The 22,949-nt window shown below is 38.9% G+C and overlaps 1 protein-coding gene across 15 annotated transcripts in view; it reads right to left on the bottom strand.

The window, feature by feature from the left end:
• Positions 1-22,949, bottom strand: part of LOC129762599 (neurexin-1) — a 257,329-nt gene that overhangs the window by 186,243 nt on the left and 48,137 nt on the right. For all 15 annotated transcript variants that reach the window (XM_055761047.1, XM_055761038.1, XM_055761121.1 and 12 more), the window contains exon 4: positions 7,555-7,699. In XM_055761047.1, coding sequence (XP_055617022.1) covers positions 7,555-7,699 — 145 coding nt within the window. The remainder of the gene's footprint in view (positions 1-7,554; positions 7,700-22,949) is intronic.

Below are 22,949 nucleotides of genomic sequence, written 5' to 3' on the forward strand. Positions count from 1 at the left end.
TCGTTCCGTAAGAATCTCGTTACGAATCTACTATAAATTGTTAAAAAAAAATCTTTTATGAAGAAATCTTTATTAAAATTGCCGTTAAAGTAGTGTTCGTAATTTAAATCAAGTTTCGACGCATGAATCGAATTCCGAAAGAAAATGTTTGAACACTATTTTCCGGCAAATACAACGATAGTTCACAAATTAGGGTACAAGGACAATCCAATTCTGGTGCAACAGTACAAAAAGAACATTTGTTAACAAATGTTTGCATGCTCTTTCCTTGCAAAACGCAGGTCGCAGGTGCAAACCAACGAGAGTAAAATTGATTTTCTTAGCCAGGTCTTCAACTAAAACCACAACAACAAAACCGGGGTCCTGAAGTAACAGGGCGAACTCGATTATTATATTAAATTTTTATATGACATATCCAAAAATCAGAAATGTGTTGTTTTTTGTTTTTTGAGTTATAATTTTTCAAAGTTAATCGTTGGTCTAAAACTCATGTTTCTCTTTTTTTCCAAAAATGACGTTTTTCAAAAATTCATAACTTTTGAACTACCTCGAAGATTTGGATTATCAACATATTAAATTTAAGCCAATTAGCTAGTCTTCTTTGAAAAAATATTCAATTTGCAAAACAAAAAATGGAATTCTTTTTCGCATAGATCTCGTCTAGTCGCTTAGGAATATCGAACGAAGACTAAATCATGTTAACTTTGAAAAATAATAACTCAAAAACGATAAAAAAACACCCCTTGGATATGTTATCTGCAAACTCATCAGCTTTCAAGAAAAAATATAAAAATTTATAGCGCCCTTGGTCCCGAAACCATGTAAACGAACACAATCGATAATTACGAAAACCAAATCAAATTTTCTTGCGAGTAATATATTTTTCCACAAAAGACTAGTTTTTTCGCTTTACTTTGATATATCGATCATCTGAATCGGTCCAGTAGTTTGGAAGTTATGAATTTTTCAAACAAATGCATTTTGGCTGTTCGGAAATTGAGACAAAAGTTTTCGGAATATGAATTAGTGACATAAATGGTGTTCGGAATTCGAGACAAATGTGATTAATGTAACTTTTTGTTTTTCACCATGAAAAAAATATTTGTGAATAAATTTTTTTGAAGTCAAATGAGAAAGAAGGCTCTATTGTCTCCAAAAATCAAATTAATTTCGCGATAAACTACCATTTTGAGTAATGAGACACTGTTTAATGGCCACCAAAGCTTAAGTGTTAGGAATTTGGGACAAAACGGTATTTGAGGAAATGTTTGCGTTTCGAATATTCCAATTCATACCGCCTACAGAGGCTTTGTCGTGAGCTGCAGTGATGGATTGCTTGGGGATTGAGAGGCTGTCAAGATTAAAGCATTCTGTTTCGTGCTGGTGCTCGATCTCTCCCACTGCACTGAATTAGAACCCGCATTTCGTGCATGAGAATCAAAAATAGCGCCGGGAAAAGAAAACAGAGCCCCGACAGAAGTTTCAATAAATTTCGGTTAGTCGAAAAAAGTTATTCCGAAGATCGAAACTGTGGGTGGTGCGGCAATTTTGGAACGAAAATGATGTCTCGAGAATAGAGAAATAAACTCGGTCTCGGTCTTACAAAGCAGCAGCAGAGGGTTTGTTTATTTGAAAAGCACACGAGCGCACGGGGGGAGGAGAACCGTATCTGCACCAATTTTATTGCCAGTGCCCTCGCAGTTTCGAAAGCTCTTGTGGGAACAAAAACAGTAACCGAGAAGGGCAAAAAAAAACGCAACATTACGGAAGGCTTCGATTTCATCTTATTTCTTTTATATTCGGGTCAGTTCTTGTGTGTACGAGTGCTCCACCTTCAAGTCCTTTTCGTTTCTTCCCTCCGGTTGAAGCTATCGGACCCGATTCGATTTCTCTTCCTGGTAGCGCTGCTGCTGCTACTAATTCTGGAGTCTGGTTAGGGTGGGTTCTGAGGATGGACCAAATGGAGGTCAAGATATTATTGTGTTTGGCGAGGGAAAGTTCCTTCCGATGGTGCAATTTTGGGATGGAAATCGATTTAAACTTCCTTCTTATTTGAAACATATATTTTGTTTCCTTTTTTTTTGTGGCGCCGTTTGTCGTCATCTAACGTTATGACATTTTGAGAATTTTGTTTTGTTTTGAGAACTTCTTGTGCATTGTAGAAACTTCGACAGCTCGATCGGTTTTTTGTTTCATTTGCACTATGATGACAGCCGGTGAAACTTGTAGATGGGAGTTCATTCTGTTGACAGGCTTTTATTACGAGAGCCAGTTTGTTATTCACTGATATTTGGTCGTAATGAAAAACGTAAATTATCAGCAATAGCCTTCCAAGTTGTAATTACCAGTTCCGCATTACTGACTCACATTGAACGACATATCAAGAAAGAGACCTCATCATGTTTGATACTCGAATAAAAAGAACTAAAAAGAACTGCTCGTCGGCGAAATCGGAGGGGACTACACGAAAAACTGTTTGCCAAAAATGATTGCTTTTGTAAAAAAACCCCATAAGGTTGAAGATATAGTGTTCTCGCTGGACCTAGCTTCGTGCCATTACGCAAAGACCGGTCTGCATTGCTCGACCGCCCATAACACAATCCGCCAAAGTACCCCAGGCGCGGCTCACACGGCATATCGCGTATAATCATATGTGCCTAAAAAGTGGACCTCAAGATGGTCTAAACCCCAAGGGGCCGATATCGACCACTTTGAGATTCCGGGAATCTCCAGGAAGGTTGTAGATGGAGGGCCACTACCTGTCTAATTGTTTCACACCTCAAACACACCTCAAACGCACATTTGACAGACTTGTTAAAATGCTATAAAGAATTGACTTTTAAAAATAAAATAAAAAAACCAATGCTTTCATCTAGTCCCGCTAATTATGACTCCCCCTGATACTATGCAGCAGCTTTCGTCGAATGGCAACAAAATGTCCGAACCGAATCGGCTGTGTGGTGGCGGCGCAAGCGATAGCAACCGCAACGGCACAAATTTGTACCTTCAGCTTGCAACCTAAGAACACAGCTTCCACCGCAACAAAATTATTTTTACGCATTCGACTTGAAATACGCTGCACGTTGGTGCTAATTTTAACCTGGAAACAATGTACGAATTTGCGAATACTGAATGATCAATGCAGATTTCAAAAACGTGTATTTTTGATTCCAATGAAAGTTTGTATTCCGTTTGGATTGGGAGTAAAATGAGTTTTCCACAGCATTTGGGAATTTTTTGACTAATGAGTAACTTTTGAAAAGGGCGTACCTATTTCAGTAAGATAAATCATTGATAATTTATATCTCAAAAATCATGAGTCCTACCGGAATAGTGTCTTAGAAATAGTTATAGAGTATTGATGATCAAGCGTGAAAAAATATACACTGAGAAAACAAAATTAGTACTTTTTTAATTTACAAAAAGAAATTAATTTACAATATATGAAATATATATTTTTTAATTATTTCATATGAAATAGAAGTCATATAGAAAATTTGAAAAATGGGCATGAGACGGTAAAAGTATTTTTGACGAACTTTGGGGGACATCGAATTTCTATGAATTTTCGAATCTTCGAATTTGTACTCACTTCGAATTTCGTATGTTAAATCTTACGAGGTCCTACTTGCGAATAAATTATTAAGGGGGTAGTACACTATGAACATCATAAAAAGTATGTGATTTCCGCGATTTTTTCAACGAGAAAATAAATTACTATTTTTAATCTGATATCACAGTTTTATTGATATATATTTCTTAACAAACAAAAAATATATTGGTGTCAATTGGACTGTCCCCTGAATCGCCGCAACCGGTTTGTTGAACCCTTACAGCCAAAACCTTGTAAACTGGGGGGAGTTCTACAAGTTTTCTAGTGGACCGATTTCAACCAATGATTTTTCAACGTTATCTTGGATATACACTCTGTCTAACTTCTATAAGACCACCCTGATTATATTTCGTTGCAACACAAAGAGTTTGAATTTCAACAAGATAGATTGTAGAATGCTTAGAATAAAGTATATTTAACGTCAATTTCGTTCAAAAGAATTGTTTGTTTATTTATTATGCTTAAATATGATAATATCAGCTGTCAAGTTTCTATAAGACCATGTAAAAATTCATATGTATTATCAATGAACAATTCAAAACTATTGCCTGATTTACATGTCAATAATTGGCAACCTTGTCATTTTGGGCCCCCTGGAAAATTCGCGTTGGCATACTGTTTACCAATTTTTTCTGAACCGATTTCTCGATATTTTTCCTTTTTTCCAAAATTGCGACCTTGAGCTCTTCAATCGTGATGTACCGCTTTCCTTCAGTGTAGATTCTGCGTACAAGGATCCCCCTAAGATTTTCAACAGGATTCAAGTCTGGAGAGCGAACCAATCTGTCCAAAAAATTAAGTTTTTGGTCCTTAATCCATTGCTTAGTTTCCTTGCTGGTATGAATAGTAGCATTATTTTGCTGGAATGTGAATTTTTTGTGACGATATCCACGCAAAAACGGTAGGAGAGAGGATTTCAGAACATGTAAGTAATCCTTGAATGATGTGAAAGCTATCTTGAGCTTTACGGTTGCACAGAATCCCGCACAAACCATGCACGAGCCTCCACCAAAATTCAGGATTGAAAAATACTGTTCCTTTTCCTTAAATCACGTCATTACCCGTCGAAACCATCAGGACCATCAAAATTGCACTTTTTTTCGTCAGTTAAAAGTAAAAAAAATAATTGAAGAACTTTTCGTTATGGTATATACCAAAATGCATTCTATTGAAAACGTTCTTTGTCACAACATACCATGTCCCACTGTTGATTCATGTGAGCTTTGGCGAAACTCAGACGTCTTTCGATGTGAGATGGTGTAAGATTAGGAGCTTTAACCTTTTTAGCCCTCTTTTTGTAAGGACTTTTTACCTAAATTATCCCGGTCAGGGAGCTTCGATTTACGTGGATTTACGTTTTTCTCTATCCGTGAGCACTTTTCCTTTCGGCATTTTCCAGATCAATCAAACTAATTAAAAACAACGGAAAACGTTACTGTTCTTATAGAAACTTGACACCTGAAAAATACAAAAACATTTGTTTACGCTCAACGCTTGCACACACACATATTAAAATCATGCAGTGTATGATAGTTACCAATACAAATACACTAGAATATAAATTGAAGCGTTGTTTGTTTACAATTACACAAAGATTACACAAGATCACCTTCACCTGGTCTTATAGAAGTTGGACAGAGTGTATTTCCTGTCATCGTACGAAGGATTTTTTAAAAATATGGATTTTTATGAAATGGCAACACTTTTTGTAAAAAAATTGCGTTTTTGCCTCAAAAATCAAGACAAAAACATTCACCAAAATTTTATTTTTCAAAATATAAAAAAAAATCCTACGTATGATAACAGGAAATTAAGTGGAGAATCTGGGGAAACTGTTTTGGAAAACAGAACATTGCCAGTAGTAATCCTCCACTGACCACTTTGCCCAACCCCCCACCCCCCAAACAACGAAATGCGACATATGTGAAAAATTGATGAAATTTAACAAAATATCTGTTCACCTTTCCTAGAATATGTGAACAGTCTTCCAAACTTCCAAAATAATTTCAATTTCTTTAATTCGAAACGAACAAAACTACGGCCCAATGGCTACCGAGAGAGCGATTTTTGTTTTTATTTATGTTTTGACATGCGGCAGCTCCACTGAAGTACAGGGTGACTCAAAATCCATGAAATTTTTGAAACATAAGGTGACTATCAATACGGTGTCAATAGTCAATAGTTATACTACCAAACAAGCAGGTGACCACTTCCCCCCACTACTCCTACATGGTGACAGATATGCAATTTTCGAAGTACAACGCTAGTACAGTTGTATGTCTGTCATAACAACTTTCATTTTGAGCCCCTCATTGTAAACGTTCCACAACTGTGATATAGATGTCGCTCGATTTATTTCATAAACAATTTAGTATTCCATTTCAAAATCCCTTTTCTGTCAATCAATCGACTGAAAAGTTACCACTCCCCCTTCCGGAAAGCGGTTGACAACGTGCCAAATTTCCACAACTTGGGTGGGTGTGTGAGTGGTAAGCCACTGGAAAACTTTTTATTGGCTGAGACGAATTATGGCGGCAGAGATCACCAAGTTCACCAAGTAACCAGCTTGTGTGGGTGTGTCTGTGCAGGTAAAAGAGACCATTCCGACACCGGAGTAACGTAAAGCTGCTTACTTATTTTCGTCCCTACTCCGGGCGCTACGAGGGCAACCGACCGACCGACCGACCGAAGACAGCGGAAAAAGAAGCGCAGATATTTTTATCGCATTAGGTTCATCACCAACGCCACCGGTCGTATTCGTTTGTGCTTATTTTCCTACCTATCGTTTGTGTGTCCTCTAAAGGTGTTTCGTTTCACATTTAACGCTATCTGTCCGAGCAGATGTTGTGCCATAAAATCGACACAAGATACGGGAGCTATCTTTGCCCCAGGCCTGCGAGGGAAAGACTTTTTGGCAGAGTTTTCCGAAGAGAGAATGACCCAATAAAGCTCAGCTTAGTATTATACTTTTTTTTGTTGATGCCGCATTTCATCTTTCAATTGCTATCTATTTCTGCCTGACGAGGCCATTGGCGGCAACGGTGGTGGTGGGGGCAATCCAAATCTGTATTCATAACGCGAGCTTTTTCCCCTCAGAGCTAGCCGTCGTCAAAAGACAAAGAAGGTGCCTTCTTCCTTCGGAACGTTTTTTGGGGTTTTCCACTTTGAATGATGAAGCGAAAACGGAGAGGAACAAGGCATGACTGAGACTGAGAACAATTCACCGCTTCCAAAGCTTGTCAAGGTCGTTCTAGCAGCGTTTTGGGTGCTTCGAGCGCGTGGGTGGGGGGAATTTCAGTGGAGATCCCGGCTTCCAGAAGGGGCAAAATTATAGCCGATAAATCACACCGCTGTCACCGAACAACAACTCGTGTCCTGCATGATGTCTGGTTCAACAAGGCTCGTAGGCGTTCCGTGGTAACCGAATCCGTGCGCGTTCAACAAAAGATGATAGAACGGGATGACTTTGAGGGGGCCCCGTCGTAAACTGGTTTGTAAATATATTAACGGTGGCTGCGGGGGTGAAAAGGAAACGGTTCTTTACCGTAGTCCATTGGTGGTGGTGGTGATGGTGGCATGGCAGCAAGGAATTGGAGGGATGGAATTCCATAAATCATACTCCCGTTGCTAGTCTCCATTAGAGGAGGGTGGGAAGTTTGCTGCGTTTCAAGTGATGGTTCGAGCGACAGCAGCATACCACTCCTGAATGCTAATGCCGCTGTAGAAGTATCCTGAGTATTCAAAAAAATGACAGCATTATCTAACAATTCACTCCGGTACCCCGAGCAGAAACTCTCGAAACTGGTTCTGGACGTGTTTTCCGGTGGTTTCACATTTTGGAATCGACCAACGAAAAAAAAAACCTAAATCATGGTCATCACACCTCGGAACAATTTTTCTCATTTAACCTGAACACACTTCAACGCCAGCGAAACACTCACCTTAATATCCCTCGGTTGACGCATTTCCTGTCTCCGGGGGGACACTCCGGGCTGGTCGGAGTAGACCAGATTGCGTACCGAGCCTCGGAATCGGGGCTCGAAGATAACGCTCGGCAGCGCTAGCAAGGCGAGCTTTGAGTTGTACCTGTGTGTGTGGGTGGAAGATAGAAGAAGAAGACATATAAAAAAAAAATGAATGGTGACGTTATAAAGAGAATTGATAATGGCATCATATTTGTTTTTATGACAAATTCCTCGACGTGACGGGACAGATGTATTATTTTCGGTTCTTTCTTCCAGCTCCGCTGCTCGCTTTATGAAAATTTATTTTTATTATTCAGTTTTTACTTTTTTTTCTGTCTCGCTCCTCTGCTCCAAATCGGTGGGAATTTTCCCACCGATGGTGCGTCGGTAAGCAACGGAAAAATAAGGTGGATTCAGAGTAAAAACTGGAGAGGGAGGGGAAACGTGAGCGAATAAGAATGAATTTTTCATTGCACTGTTGTTTTTTTTTGCTCCAAGACGAAAACAAAAGAAAAAAACCCGGTTTTCCCGTTTTTCTCAGCGTGGTGATTTTTCTTTATGTTGATAAGGTCAGCGTATTCCGCGCGTTCTTAGCCGCGTTTCTGTGCTTTTTCATTTCTTGCCAGAATGAGAAAGGGGGGGGTTTGAAAGTAGACAGGGGGATCCGTACAGTATTTGTCCGCCGGGAATGTAAGAAAATAGGAGTCGGCGTGCTCCAGTTGAATGGTCCTGGAGAAGATAAGAAATGGTGAGATGTCACTTTTGATTATTTCCTCCCTAGAGTTGAGGATAGCGGGAAAGCAGGAATTTTACTTTGGATTTGCATTCATTGTCATTTTTTATATATCTTCGTGGGAGTCGGGAATTGAACATCCTGTGCGGAGCGTCAGTGACTTTAAAGTGACATTGGGATATTTGGATGTAACATTGTATTGATTTTTTGTTGAATAATTTCTGCATGTGATCAACATATGAAATTTATTCAATGATTCTGAGCAGATCTAATTTGCATCGTGATTCAATTTTGATCGAACCTTGAAGGAGAGAATGGGTTGTTTACTTTCAATTACTTCTGAGGGGAGAAACGTTCAAACTTTGAACTGTTCGAAAAAAAATCCCGTTTTATGCCGTTCTTGAGTGTACTGCACAACTTAACATATGAAACAAGCTTGTTTGCTGAAAAAAATGGTTGGAGATTCTGTTTGATACCGTTTCAATTATGAACAGTAAACAATAGTAAGAATATTTTTTTTTATACACGTGGGAACTGTTCTACAAATTTTTTTTCCGGTTGTTTCAATGCTAGATACGAGTAATTCCAAATGAAATCGTCTCAAAAATGCGGATTTTTAAAACATGTATTTTCGATTCGAATGAAAGTCTGTATTCCGTTTGGGTCGGAGAAAATGTATATGAGTTATAATACAGCAAATGGGAATTTTTTGACTCAAGCGTAACTTTTGAAAAGGGCGTATCGATTTTAGTAAGAGAAATCTTTGATAATTTATATCTCAAAAACTATGAGTCATACCATAAGTCTTAAGAAAGAGTTATAGAGTATTGATGTCTAAACGTAAAAAATATATACACTGAGAAAAAAATGAGTACTCTTTTTTATTAAAAAAAAACTTTAAATTGACAATATCCAAAATATGTATTTCTTATTTTTTTTAAAAAAAATTTCATATAAAATAGAAGTCATGTAGAAAATTTCAAAAAATCAGTCCAAGATGGTAAAACAATTTTTGGCGAACTTTGTGGAACATCGATTTTTCTATGAATTTTCGAAACTTCGAATTTTTGTATGTTAACAAATATTTTCAGCCACAAATTATGAATCCTGATGTGATTTAAAATAAAAGAGCTCTCTATCAATTTCGTTCTAAATGCAGCCATTCTCGAGTTATTTGAAAAAGCATTTCAAGCAATTCATTGTCGTTTTTATAGTAAATAGGCTCTTTAAAAAGTTTGTTGAGTTATACCGTCATGTTTATGAAATTTTATTAATTAACTCATCATTTTGAACAACTTTTTCAAATACATCATCATGGTAATAGGATTACCGGTAAGTTTCTTCGGCTTTTCAAAAATCAATGCTTTATTCTGCAAAAATGGTTACAAATTTAATATTCGAAGTATTGCCCATCGCTAGTTACCACTTTTTCCCATCTTTCTGGCAATTCACGGATCTCTTTGCGGAAATAGTCGGCCGGTTTGTCGGCTAACCACGAATCGATCCAATTTTTGACTTCATCAAAATTGGAGAAGTGCTGGTCAACCAGGCCATGTTGCATCGATCGAAAAAAGTACTAATCGGACGCACAATATCTGGAGAATACGGCGGGTGGGATAGGACCTCCCATTTAGCGTTTCTAAGTATGTTTTGACTGGTTTTTCGACATGCGGCCGAGCATTGTCGTGCTGCAAAATAACTTTATCGTGTCTTTGCTCGTATTGTAGCCGTTTTTCCTTCAGTGCATGGCTCGAACGCATCAATTATCGCCAGTAGAGGTCCCCCGTAATAGTTTCATTCGGTTTTAGCAGCTCATAGTACACCACACCCAGCTGGCCCCACCAAATAGACAGCATAACCTTCTGGTCGTGAATATTCCGCGCGGCCATCGATATTGATGCATGGCCGGGGTATCCATACGTTGCCCGACGTTTAGGATTGTCGTAATGGACCCACTTTTCATCGCCAGTAGCGATTCGATGCAAAAAAAACCCTTTCTTTCATGCCGTTGGAGCAGTTGTTCGCACGTGGAAAAACGGCGTTCGACGCCTCGTGGCTTCAATTCATACGGCACAAAATGTCATATCTTTCGGATCATTCCCATTGCTATTAAACGATCGGATATGGTTTGCTGAGCTACTCCAAGTGTATCTGCAAGAAGTTCTTGTTGCGTTTGTGAAGAATTTTGATCGAGTAAAGCCTCCAATTCTTCATCTTCAAACTTTTTTGGTGGTCCGCAACGTTCTTTGTCTTCCGGGTCAAAATTACCACTTTTAAACCGTGCAAACCACGTCTGACACGTTCGCTCAGTTGGAGCATGGTCACCATAAACTTCTACCAAAATGCAATGACTTTCCGCAGTTTTTTTTTTCATATTGAAGTAACGAAGTAACACTCCCCGCAAAAACACTCTCGTTGGTACGAAATTCGACATATTCGAAGTGGCAAAAAACTATCTTGTTAACGCTTCAACTTTTTGACATATACTGTAAAAGACGCGCAATGGCAGTAGAATTCCAACGAATGTCTGGAAATTTGATTCACTGGAATAACAATCAAGTTACGCCATCTGTTGTAAACCGAAGCAACTTACCGGTACATCTAATAAAAATATATGTTTAGGAGTTACCCATGTTATGTTTAAGTTAATGTTTCGAAAATTCATAAAAATTTTATGTTCCACAAACTTCGTCAAAAATAGCTTTACCATCTTGGGCTCATTTTAAAAATTTTCTACATTACTTTTTTTTATATTTAAAAAATTTGAAAAAGAATAAAAAATTCATATTTACAATGTTGTAAATTTGTTTTTTCTCAGTGTATATGTTTTTCACGTTTTAACATCAATACTCTATAACTCATTTTAAGACACAATTTCGGTACGACTCATAGTTATTGAGATATAACTTATCAAAGATTTCTCTTACTAAAATCGATACACCCTTTTTAAAAGTTACACTTAAGTTGAAAAATTCCCAATTGCTGTGGAAAACTCATATTTTTTCCATTCCAAACGGAATACAAACTTTCATTCAAATAAAAAATACTCATGTTTTGTCATTTGTCGATTTAATTTGGAATTGCTCATACGAACCGCGTTTTGGATGATCGGTCGAAAATAAATTTGTTGATTGAAGATCAAGAGCTCGCGAAACGCCTTCATTGTAATATCCCCCCTCCTTCTTAATATAAACCGTCTGCCGCCATATGTGTTTCAAACTAGTTGACCCTGCGAACTTCGTCCCATCCAAAATTATTTTTTTTATATGAATTCTTTCGATCATTAACGTTTTCTTACTAAGCGAACGTTCGAGGGTTCAATCGCAGAACTCTCCATTGATTGTTCTTCTAATTGACCTTTTACAATAAACTTTACTATAAATTTCCTGTTGTTTCTACCAAAACTCGTCATTATAGTATAAATTCATTTTCAGACAAAATTTTCGCTCAAGATTCTTGATTCTCTCGCAAATAACATGTTTCTCCGTTACATGGAATACACGTTTGATGCAGAGAAGTAAATTACTATGCATAATTTTATCTTCAAAGGGCGTCACCCCACCTGAGAATCTATTGCCATTTTCGCATCACATCAACGGAGCTTTATTCCGCAAGCGCGAAATCCAGTTGGACTAACAACGATGTAGTCGTAGGAAATATGGCGATTAAATTTTCCCACCTTCCTACAGAGTTTTTATAAAATTTTCCGATTTTTTCTCCGCTACATTTATCCGCGGGAAGAGACGAATACAACAAAATAAAGACGGCTCAAATCGGACCATCGGCTTGTTGAAATACGGAGTAAGTTGAAACGGAAGCCATAAATTGTACTAGAAATGGTGCATTGACGTGATATGTTTTTTCAGCAAACCAGAATATTGGTATGCCTTAACGCACTTTTGTTTTCGTCGTTTGTGAAATCAAAACAAACATTTTTACGCGCTGACCCAATCGGTCCGAAAACACATACAAATACGCATACAAATCATACAAATGGAACACAAGTTTTTGCATATACCGAGAACTATTCAAGCAAAGGGGTAAGCACAAAACTCGAGGAAGGAATCGTCATATCTGAGATGTCGTAATTTTATAATATTTTCTGTATCAAATATGTATTCCATGAAAAGGTCGATTTTCGCGATTTTTTGAAGTACAAAGAATCAATTCAAAAAATCGAAAATCGGAGAGGAGAAAATCGATCTTCTAAATATCGGTCCAAGATCGTCCAATCCTAATCAGCATGTGTTGAGTGAATATTCTCGCTTTACAATGCCACCATACCGGTTGGCTCCCACAATGACGAACTCTATTTTGAAAGCGAAGAACTATGTATCGACTCAAGGGGGAGCGTCAAGGATGAAATTGACGGAAAATTTTTTCCTTCAAATTTCAACAAAATTATGTATAAACATCATGCCATTTATTTTGAGAAAACCTTCTTATGTTTTATTTTGTAGTATTGATACGGCTTCAACAAACTATAACTGTATTATTTTTTACTATAAAATTCTTAGTACTTTTACCAAAACTCGTCATTATAATACCAGATTATTTTCAGACACAATTCTCGTTCAAGATTTTTCAACCACTTGCAAATAACATGTTTCTCCGTTACATGGAACAAATGTTTGATACAGAAAATATGATAGAATAAAGACAGACCCCACCCCTCTTCTCCCGTTAGAGAGGGGGAAGGAGTGTCCAATCACCATAGAAACGTTTCGTGCCTCCTAAAATCTTCACATGCCAAATTTGGTTCCATTTGCTTGATGAGTTTTCGAATTAGAAAATTTGTTTTTCATTTGTATGACAGCCCACCCTAAGAGAGGCGGGAGGAGTATCTAACCACCATAGAAACATTTATTACATCCTAAAATCTCCACATGCCAAATTTAGTTTTGTTTGCATGATATGCCCTTGAATTATGCAGAAATGTATGCGTCATTTGTATGGCAGCCCCCCTCCCCCCTCAGAGAGACGGGAGGAGTGTCTATTCACCATAGAAACGTTTTGTGTCCCCTAAAACCTTCGCATACCAAGTTTAGCATTTTCTTGATTAGTTTTCGAGATATGCAGAAATTTGTCTTTCATTTGAATGGCATTTGTATAGCACCCCCTTAGAGAGGGTGGTGGTGTATCTAACCATCATGAACACATTTATTGCACCCCAAAACCTTCACATGCCAAATTTGGTTTCGTTTGCTTGATTCATTCTCGAGTAATGCTGAAATTTGTGTTTCATTTGTATGACAAGGTTTTAGCCCCTTGGAGAGGGGGGGGGGGTGAAGTGTCTAACCACCGTGAAAACATTTACTGCGCCCTAAAACCTCCATATACCTAATTTGGTTTCGTTTACTTGATTAGTTCTCGAGTAATACAAAAATTAGTGTTTCATTTGCATGGCAGCCCCCCCCCCTAAAAAAGTCCCCTGAGTGTGTATCTAACCACCGTAAAAACATTTATTGCAACCCAAAACCTTCACATGCCAAATTTGGTTTCGTTCGCTTGATTCATTCTCGAGTAATGCTGAAATTTGTTACACACTCCCCCCCTTAGAGAGGGGGCGGAGTGTCTAACCACCATAGAAACATTTATTACATCCTAAAATCTCCACATGCTAAATTTAGTTTCGTTTGCATGATTAGTCCTTGAATTATGCAGAAATGTATGCGTCATTTGTATGGCAGCCCCCCTCCCCCCTCAGAGAGACGGGAGGAGTGTCTATTCACCATAGAAACGTTTTGTGTCCCCTAAAACCTTCGCATGCCAAATTTAGCATTTTCTTGATTAGTTTTCGAGTTATGCAGAAATTTGTCTTTCATTTGTATGGCAGCTCCCCCTTAGAGAGGGGGGTGGTGTATCTAACCACCATGAACACATTTATAGCGTTCTAAAACCTCCATATACTTAATTTGGTTTCGTTTGCTTGATTAGTTCTCGAGTTATGCAGAGATTTGTATTTCATTTGTATGGCTGGCCCCCCTAAGAGAGGGGAAGGTGTATCTAACCACCGTAAAAACATTTATTGCACCCCAAAACTTTCACATGCCAAATTTGGTTTCGTTTGCTTGATTCATTCTCGAGTAATGCTGAAATTTGTGTTTCATTTGTAGGGCAGCCCCCCCCCCCATAGAGATGGGGGAGGGGTCTCAAACAATCATGAAAACCTTCCCCGGCCCCAAAAACCCCTACAAACCAATTTTCATGTCGATCGGTTCAGTAGTTACCGAATCCATAATAATCAGCAAACAGACAGACAGAAATCCATTATATATATATATATATATATATATATATATATATATATATATATATATATATATATATATATATATATATATATATATATATATATATATATATATATATAAGTATCGCTGATTGTCAGCCACAGCAGCACCTTCTTGGGGAATTTGGTGTGTGAAATAAACTTCACTTTCTTCGTGGTAGAAGTAAAATACGAAGTGCCCTGCCAGTCGTCGCCATCCAGGGTGAGATAGGTCTCGTCGTCCATCATCACCACCTTTTCGCGATTCGTCGGAAAATCGACTTGACCATCTTATTCAGTCGTTGCCGTTGCATCATTGCCTGCAGCTCCGAGGCCAGTGGACAGGACTTCCGCTTCCTGGCATGTATGTCCATGTTCGCCAGGTACTTTTTCACTGTTTGGCTGGTTGCACCCACCTCCCGGCCAAGCGCACGCAGCAGCTTAGGGTCCTCGACCGTCCAGCACCGGGCTTTCTTTCGATGCTCTGATTGTTGTCCAATAGTGCCAACATGTTATAGATGCCGGAACGGATGTATCCGGCGTCCATAAAGTACCGCACGATGTCCCTTTTGCGACGCGACGGGGTATCGTTCTATGAACGCGCACACTTCTGTACGGAGTAGCTTCACTGTTTACGCCATCACGGTTAGAGTTCGTCTGATAGAGCTGTCAAATTTGTTCCGCAGACTCATGGGTTACTATGATTGATGCTGCATGGGTAGTTTCGTCAGTGCGTGTGAAGGTAAACCCGTAAAAAATCGGCAATTTTTGTCCATTTTTTAATGCAAACGTTAAAATGTACTCGTCTCTAGTAATTACGTAATTTGGATCCAAATTTGATTCACTAGTTTTTGGTAGTATGCTAAGAATTGATTATTCTTATCCATGTTCCGACTACTAAGGATTTGTTAACTCCGATCATGAATGTTTTGCTTTAGTGCGAACTGAAACTGAATGAAGGTGAAAAAGCGAATAACTGAAACTCTGCTGGCATCTATATTTATGCTCTGAATGTGGTGTAGTATAAACGTCCCTTCGAGGACATGATCCCAGTAACAGCGGTAGCCAATCGGTGGAATGTGGACCATTGGGACACGGCAAAGGTTGTCCATTGTCGTAGCTCTAATTGAAATTCCAAACCACCTAGACGGACGGACGGATGAACGAAACGAGAACCTCTCATTCTGGGCGACGAAAGAAAACATGGTAGTGCTGAAATATGGTACCGCTCAAGAACGTGGAGAAATTCTAATAAACGCCTGGCGGAGAATGAACGAAAAATAAATACAAAAAAAAAACAAAGATCCGACAAGTGATGGAAGCGTTCGCACTGGAATTCCATCGTTCTCCTCCGACGCTTCCAAGAGGAAACAGAGAAATTTTAATGATTTTCATTGCTCAGTAATAAGCGAAGAAAGGGATCGATGGCGAAGGACTCTTCTTGCTTCACACGAGGCAAAAGCGGTTAGCTAGAAGTCCGCACATTGTTAAACTATGTAAAATACATCCAAGAGATGCGTTACTGCGTGAACGCAAGATAAAAGCATCCAACCGCTGGTTTTGGTTTGCCTGCGAACTGCTGGTATCTTCATAGATTCGAAGCGATCCGAATGCTAATGATGCTTACATTGTGCACCACACATTCTGCTTCGTTTTCGGGCAAAGGAATTTAATTAACCGAAACGTCTGGAATCCTACGGTAGGTGAGAAAGAAGTGTCGTCATTCAGCGACAAATCCAATCTCGTCTCGGAAATTGAACCGAAGATTAGATCTCCACGTGGCTCCGCTTGACCCCGGGCCCAAGTCCGACGGGTTGATTGAAAAGCAATATCAAAATACAAATATGGATGGGATGATATCGCGATGTCGGAAGGCATGATAATAAGTATTTCTGAGCGCAAAAGGGGAATCAAAATTTCGATGCTACAAAATCGATAAACGGATCCACCCTGGGCAACGGCAGGGAAGACGGACTGGCGCAATTCATCAAAAGCACTCCACTGGACCCCGACATCCCGCTAAATAATGTTTATTAACATCGTGATACAGGGGGAGAGCGAAGGCAAAACAACACGACAGCCGACATAATTTTATAGTCTCGCCGACATCGGGTCGTTAAGCAATGTTGTTGCTGACCAGTGGAGTTGGTAACAGTCACTGAAACCCGGGAAGCAACAATAAAATGGGCATGATCCAAACCCAAACCAAAGCACGCGAAAATGGGATGGTGGGGGTCAATAAATTATGGCTGAGTTTCTTCGCCAGATTGAGGGACAGAGTGCGTGACCAGTACCGTAAGCACGCCACTGAGGAGTGATTAGCCAAAAATATGAATTAAATTTCCGCTGCTGTGTATGCTTCGCAGACACTTTTTCCATTTGTTTCGATTGAGACAATTCGTGGAGCGATTTTTTGACGCGGAAGTAATGAGGAACGGAACTGATACTATTTTATTTAATCAAAGAAACGAATACCGCGTTCATTAGGTTCGCTAACTCACGAGAGCACCACATGCGAAGGTCGAGTGAAATAAATGACGTTGTTAGAGACGATCGAATGTTGGATTCATATTTGCACTCATATTCAGCAGCGTAGTGTGCGGGTGGCAAACCCAGCATTTGCCGGGGGCGCTGACCCTTTGGGACGCAAAATTCCACGAATTTTCAATAGCAACTTCTTCATCTATTAATTGAGTAAAAAAACATCCATCATGAGTAGCACTAGAAACCAATAATCTCTCTTTGATTCAGGGATGGGCAAAACGGTTCATTTCAGTGAGCGGCTCAGAGCCGTGCGCTCAATGAAAAGAGTCGGTTCATTTGAGCGGCTCGACGGCTCTTCGGATATGTAAGACATAAAAAAAATAGAATATAAAACAATAATGAGTGCAGGGAATAGTAAAAATATTACTTTATTAAAGGTTTTCTCTGATATAATCCCATCACAATAATCAATATTCAATATTTTGATTTGTCTATATTTGTTTATATGTTTATATTTTTTGAATGTTATCTGACCAAAGTCTACTACGTTATTCACTGCAAACTTGTACTGCTTTCGATAAACTCGAGGGGTTGTATCCGAGACACGACCGCTTAGGACGTAGGACTATGCAATTTTTTTTTAATTTGTTGGTTTATCATTTCGGATATTATTTGCGAATACGTTGGAATTTTATAAATAACTCTTTTATAAAAAGTTCCGGGGACTCTGAAAAGGTTTAATAGCTTGCGTGGTTTTGTAGAATCATTTCGAGAAGCAAAGATTCTCTTTTGCCTTTGCGAGAACAATACACTAGTTGGTCATATGTCGCATTTTGTTTCTTTATATCAATGCACGCATTGCACTGAGTATTTAACGAAAGGTATCTTCCGTGCATTGCCATTCAACAAGCATCAACAGACGCACACAGTTGCAGCGATAAAAATGAAACATCGAAGCACACTTCATGTGAAATATTTGCTAGCGATCACAGCTCGAGGAGAAACATAGAACACAAAACGAGTAGAATAAGCGACCTTTGTTGTTTCGGGCACAGAAAGATTCTGAGAATTTTCCTCACAGGAGATGCAATACTTATACGCTAGCGACAGCAAGGGTGGAGCTTACTTCGCAAATATTCTCTTTTCGCTATCCCTCTTCGTTGTTTCTATACTAGCGGCTGCATAAGTTGCCTGTTATTCATAGCTCTGTTCGGGAATGCACACAAATTGGCAGAACAAATGGGAATGCTTCCAATTTTCATCAATTGAACCATATAAAGACTATGGGATTGTAATGTATTTGTAAAATTTCCGATTCGATTGGTATGCAAATCGTTAAAATCCGTTCGCAGCAAAAATAGTTATTAACTTTGTTTCATAGAAACGTCACAAGTTTTCTGATTTGGCACCCTTAATGTAAGACGTAGTCCTACGTCAAAAAAATACGGGTCCAATGTTTTGTGATAAAGAAAAAAATTACCACTTTTCACGAAAATCTGTGACTCTCTTTCTGTGACCACTATATTGGTTTGAATTGGAATGGCAGTTAGGTAACCCTGTTTGAGACCTTCGTATTATTTCATTTCATTTTATTTAGTAGATGCGTTTTAGATTTTATGTTCGTTTTTATTTCGTTTAAAGTGGCGATAATGCGAAGTACTCTTTTTCGGATAAATTTCGTGAAGTGAATATTTTGTGGCGGTTGTAATTGTTTCAATTTTTTTTATAGGAAATGTGTATATTCAACGAAAAATCATTCTTCCATCATTGTCTGCAGTAGAAAAGTAGCCATTAATTTAGTCTCTCACGTGAGAGATATCAAAGTAGAAGAGAAATTAAAAATGTTCTTTTCTATCTCATTTTTTCACATGCATGTCTGTGATTGTACGGAGGAAAAGAGTCTTCCTGTGGCTTCGTAATATCCGCTCAAAAATTCACGCTCTTTTTCCTGCATAGCGTCACTCTCTGAGAGGTCATATGGTTCTCGCAAAGCCATGCAAAGCATCTAGAGTTGTTCATGTTTCATGTTTTCCGAGTGCGGAGACAATTTTATTGTTCTGTGTACAAATAACTTTAGATGGATGTTCGATCCTAGATTTATATATTTAAATTTTTCCAACATATTTTATGATTGAGTTTTCACACTTTTAAGAAATGATTAAATCTATCCTGTTAGTAGAACTATTTCTGCCCAATATCCTGTGTTCATTTGCTAGTCTGTGTGTGAATGAAACTGTGTTTTTGCAAAAATGTAATGTCGTATGTCGTCTCATATACAGATAAAAGTTATCATTTTTGCTTGTATCTTTTTTCTTTCCATTTGTTGCGATGACGTGATTTTTGTTTGACTTTTTTTCGAATAAAAACAAGCGGATTTCAGATTCTGTTCGCATTCAGATTAATTTAGGTTCAAATTCGCCAAGTTATACATTACAAATTTCATATTCCGATCTCCAGATTTCACACTTTTTAATAAAATATGCTTCATATGTATGTCTATTGTATGACTTTTGTATTAATATTTGTGTATGTGTTTAGCATTATGTTTATCATAACACATACACTCTGTCCAACTTCTATAAGACCACCCCGATTCTATTTCGTTGCAACACAGTTAGAATTTCAACAAGATACATTCATACATTGTTGAACGCTTAGAATAAAGTATATTTAACGTCAATTTCGTTCGATAGAGTTGTTTGTTTATTCATTGTGCTTAAATATGATAATTTCAGCTGTCCAGTTTCTATAAGACCATTTCAAAATTCATAAGTATTATCAACGAAAAATTCAAAACAATCGGCCGATTTACATGTCAATAGTTGGCAACCTTGCCATTTAGATAAATAACCTGGAAAATTCGTGTTGGAATACTGTTTACCAAATTTTCCTGAACGGATTTCTCGATATTTATCCATGCTTCCGAAATTGCGAACTTGAGCTCTTCAATCGTGGCGCACTGTTTTCCTCCAGTGTAGATTCTGCGTACAAGGATCCCCCTAAGATTATGAACAGGATTGAAGTCTGGAGAGCGAGCCGGTCAGGCCAACAAATTAAGTTTTTGGTCCTTAATCCATTGCTTAGTTTCCTTGCTGGTATGAATAGTAGCATTGTTTTGCTGGAATGTGAATTTTTTTGTGACGATATCCACGCAAAAACGGTAGGAGAGAGGATTCCAGAACATGTATGTAATCCTTGAATGATGTGAAAGCTATATTGAGCTTTCCGGTGGCACAAAATCCTACCCTAACCTTGCACGAGCCTCCACCAAAATTCCTGATTGAAAAATACTGTTCCTTCTTCCGTAAATCACACCAGTACCCGTTAAAATCATCAGGACCATCCAAATTGAACTTTATTTCGTCAGTGAAGATAACCTATACATTGGAAAAATTTTTGTTATGGTATATAGCAAAATGTATTATTTTGGAAACATTCTTTGTCACAACAACCATGACCCACTGTCGGTTCATGTGAGCTTTGGGAAAACTTAGACGTCTTCCGATGTTAGATGGTGCCGGATGACGAGCTTCAACATTTCAAGTCCTATTTATGTGAGGGTGTTTTACCAAAACTTGACTAATTGTCACCCGAGTAACATTTAAATTGAAATATTGCATTATTTGCATAAGCGATTTTGAAGTATTCGAAGCTGTTTTAGCTATTTCCCATTTTTCCCGGTCAGAGAGTTTCGATTTACGTGGAGCTCTCTACTTCTTACCGTATCCACGCCAAATAATTGAGCACTACATGATGAGATCGTCCAATCCGACGAGCAATTTCTCTGATACCAACATGTTCTTGGTGAAATGCATCGAGTTGTCTTTTTTCTCTCTCCGTGAGCACTTTTCCCTTTGGCATTTTCTAGATTTATTGATTAAAACAACAAAAAACTACGGAAAATGTAACTGGTCTTATTGAAAATTGACACTTGAAAAATACTAAAACATTTTTCACGCTCAGCGCTTGCACACACACATATGGAAATCATGCAGTGTATGGTAGTCACCAATGCCTACGCAGTAGAATATAAATTGAAGCATTGTTTGTTTACAATGACACAAAGCAGCAAGATCATCACCTGGTCTTATAGAAGGTTTCTTCCTTTACCGGGTTGATTGATTATAGAAGAGTTTCGTTTCGTCGAGTGGTCAATCATTCGCGTTTACATAATCACATCACTTACCTCAGTGAATTCTTATTCTTATCTCTCCCCACTAACAACTATTCTTTCCATGATAATCGCTAGGGAACTACGCTACAGAGGCGACCCTTCTGGCCTTCGGGCGGCGAATATCATACTAACATTCCTTCCCTTCCCCTGGTGACTGTAAGGATGTGGGCGGCGTCGTTATTGACTATTTGAAGTTCGAATCACCGAAACGTGCACGATGAGAATGGTTTGCTACTCCCAAGCGTCATTAGGTGTGTTCTTTGTGCAATTTCGCTGTTTCAGGTCAATCATGGAGACCAACTCAGAGTTGTACAGTCTACCCAAGCTCAAGCTCAAGCTCGTAATGTTATTTTTTTATATCTCTTTACATGACTAAGAACAAATTGGGAATTTCACAACATCTTTGTTCCGCTCGTTTGTGTTTTGATTTGCGTTATGGTGATTGATCCACAACACAAAATTATGTTTACGTACATATTCTCTGAAAACCCTAAAGTTTTAGTACTTCCCTGCAGTTGAATCGTTTCGACTCCTATCTTCCGTTACTCATTTGACATTGAAAATCCAATCTCGTTTGAAACCGTTCGTCATCAACTTTGCAATCAAACCACCACAAATACCCAGCGAAAGTAAAATACGGAAGACCGTTCCGTTCCAGGAAGTATATTAAATTGCTACATTTTTACCACACCGTTGAATGTGCTTGAGGAAATGGGGAGCGCGACGAACGTGACTTCATAACTCGGCTCCGAATTTAGTTGTGTCGGGAGCGGGAAGAACCCTGTTACCCTGCGCCGCGAAAACTGCACGTTTCGTTCCAGTTACGATGCAGTTCTGAATTGGCGGTGCAGTCACGTGCCACCATGCCACCTACATTTGCCATAAGGGAACTATGTAGCAGCAGCAGCTGCTGCTTCCGCTTTCCTCCGGAGGGAATTGCGTGAGAATTGCACCATCACAATATATGGGTTTGTTTGTGTGTGTCCCAAGCTTTTACGCGGAACAGGAAAAATGTGGGACAATGTAATAAAAACTGGGAATGAAAGTAGGTTATCAGTGGTTAATATTGCTTCGATGGATTGACTCTTTCTGTGATTGTTCATACATCGGTTTCCCAAGACCCCATATTAGTAATTTGGGACGAGAATCAGTATCTGACCTCAGCACCGCGGGGAACAGTTAGTTGAACTAGTTCCTGTTGGTAAAAATAATACTCCTCCGCGTCCGATCAAACATGCGATCCGGTCCATTTGGTGGCTCAGGTAAAAAGGCGAAATAAGAGGCTGTAACTGTTAAACCAAATGATATCTCCAATCCGCTACAATTCGATTCCGTACTTTTTATGGACGGCTCTGGCTGTGATGGGAGTTACACTTCACTTCATTGGCCTTGTGAAGCTAAAAGTGAGCGTAGCTTTAGGGAGTCCCAGGGAAGTGCTTCCCTCCTCTACGCATACTTTCTTACATTCGGGTTGACGGGGAACGAACGCGGTTGATTATGTCGCAAAGTTACGACACGCCGCGCCTTGTTCTCACTCGCTCTGTCTTTTTTGTATTGAGCAATTTCCCGTGCGAAGTCTTAGGAGGAAAACTCGATCAGATAACGAGTTTTCGAGCCCGCCGCGTCGAGTGGTGTGGGCGTATTTTACGGCTTTGGTTTATGGCTGGCTTTCATTACTTGCGCTAATGCCGCTTTCCTTCGGTTGTCGG

Source organism: Toxorhynchites rutilus, chromosome 1, assembly GCF_029784135.1.
Source record: "Toxorhynchites rutilus septentrionalis strain SRP chromosome 1, ASM2978413v1, whole genome shotgun sequence".
NCBI classification, from domain to species: domain Eukaryota; kingdom Metazoa; phylum Arthropoda; class Insecta; order Diptera; family Culicidae; genus Toxorhynchites; species Toxorhynchites rutilus.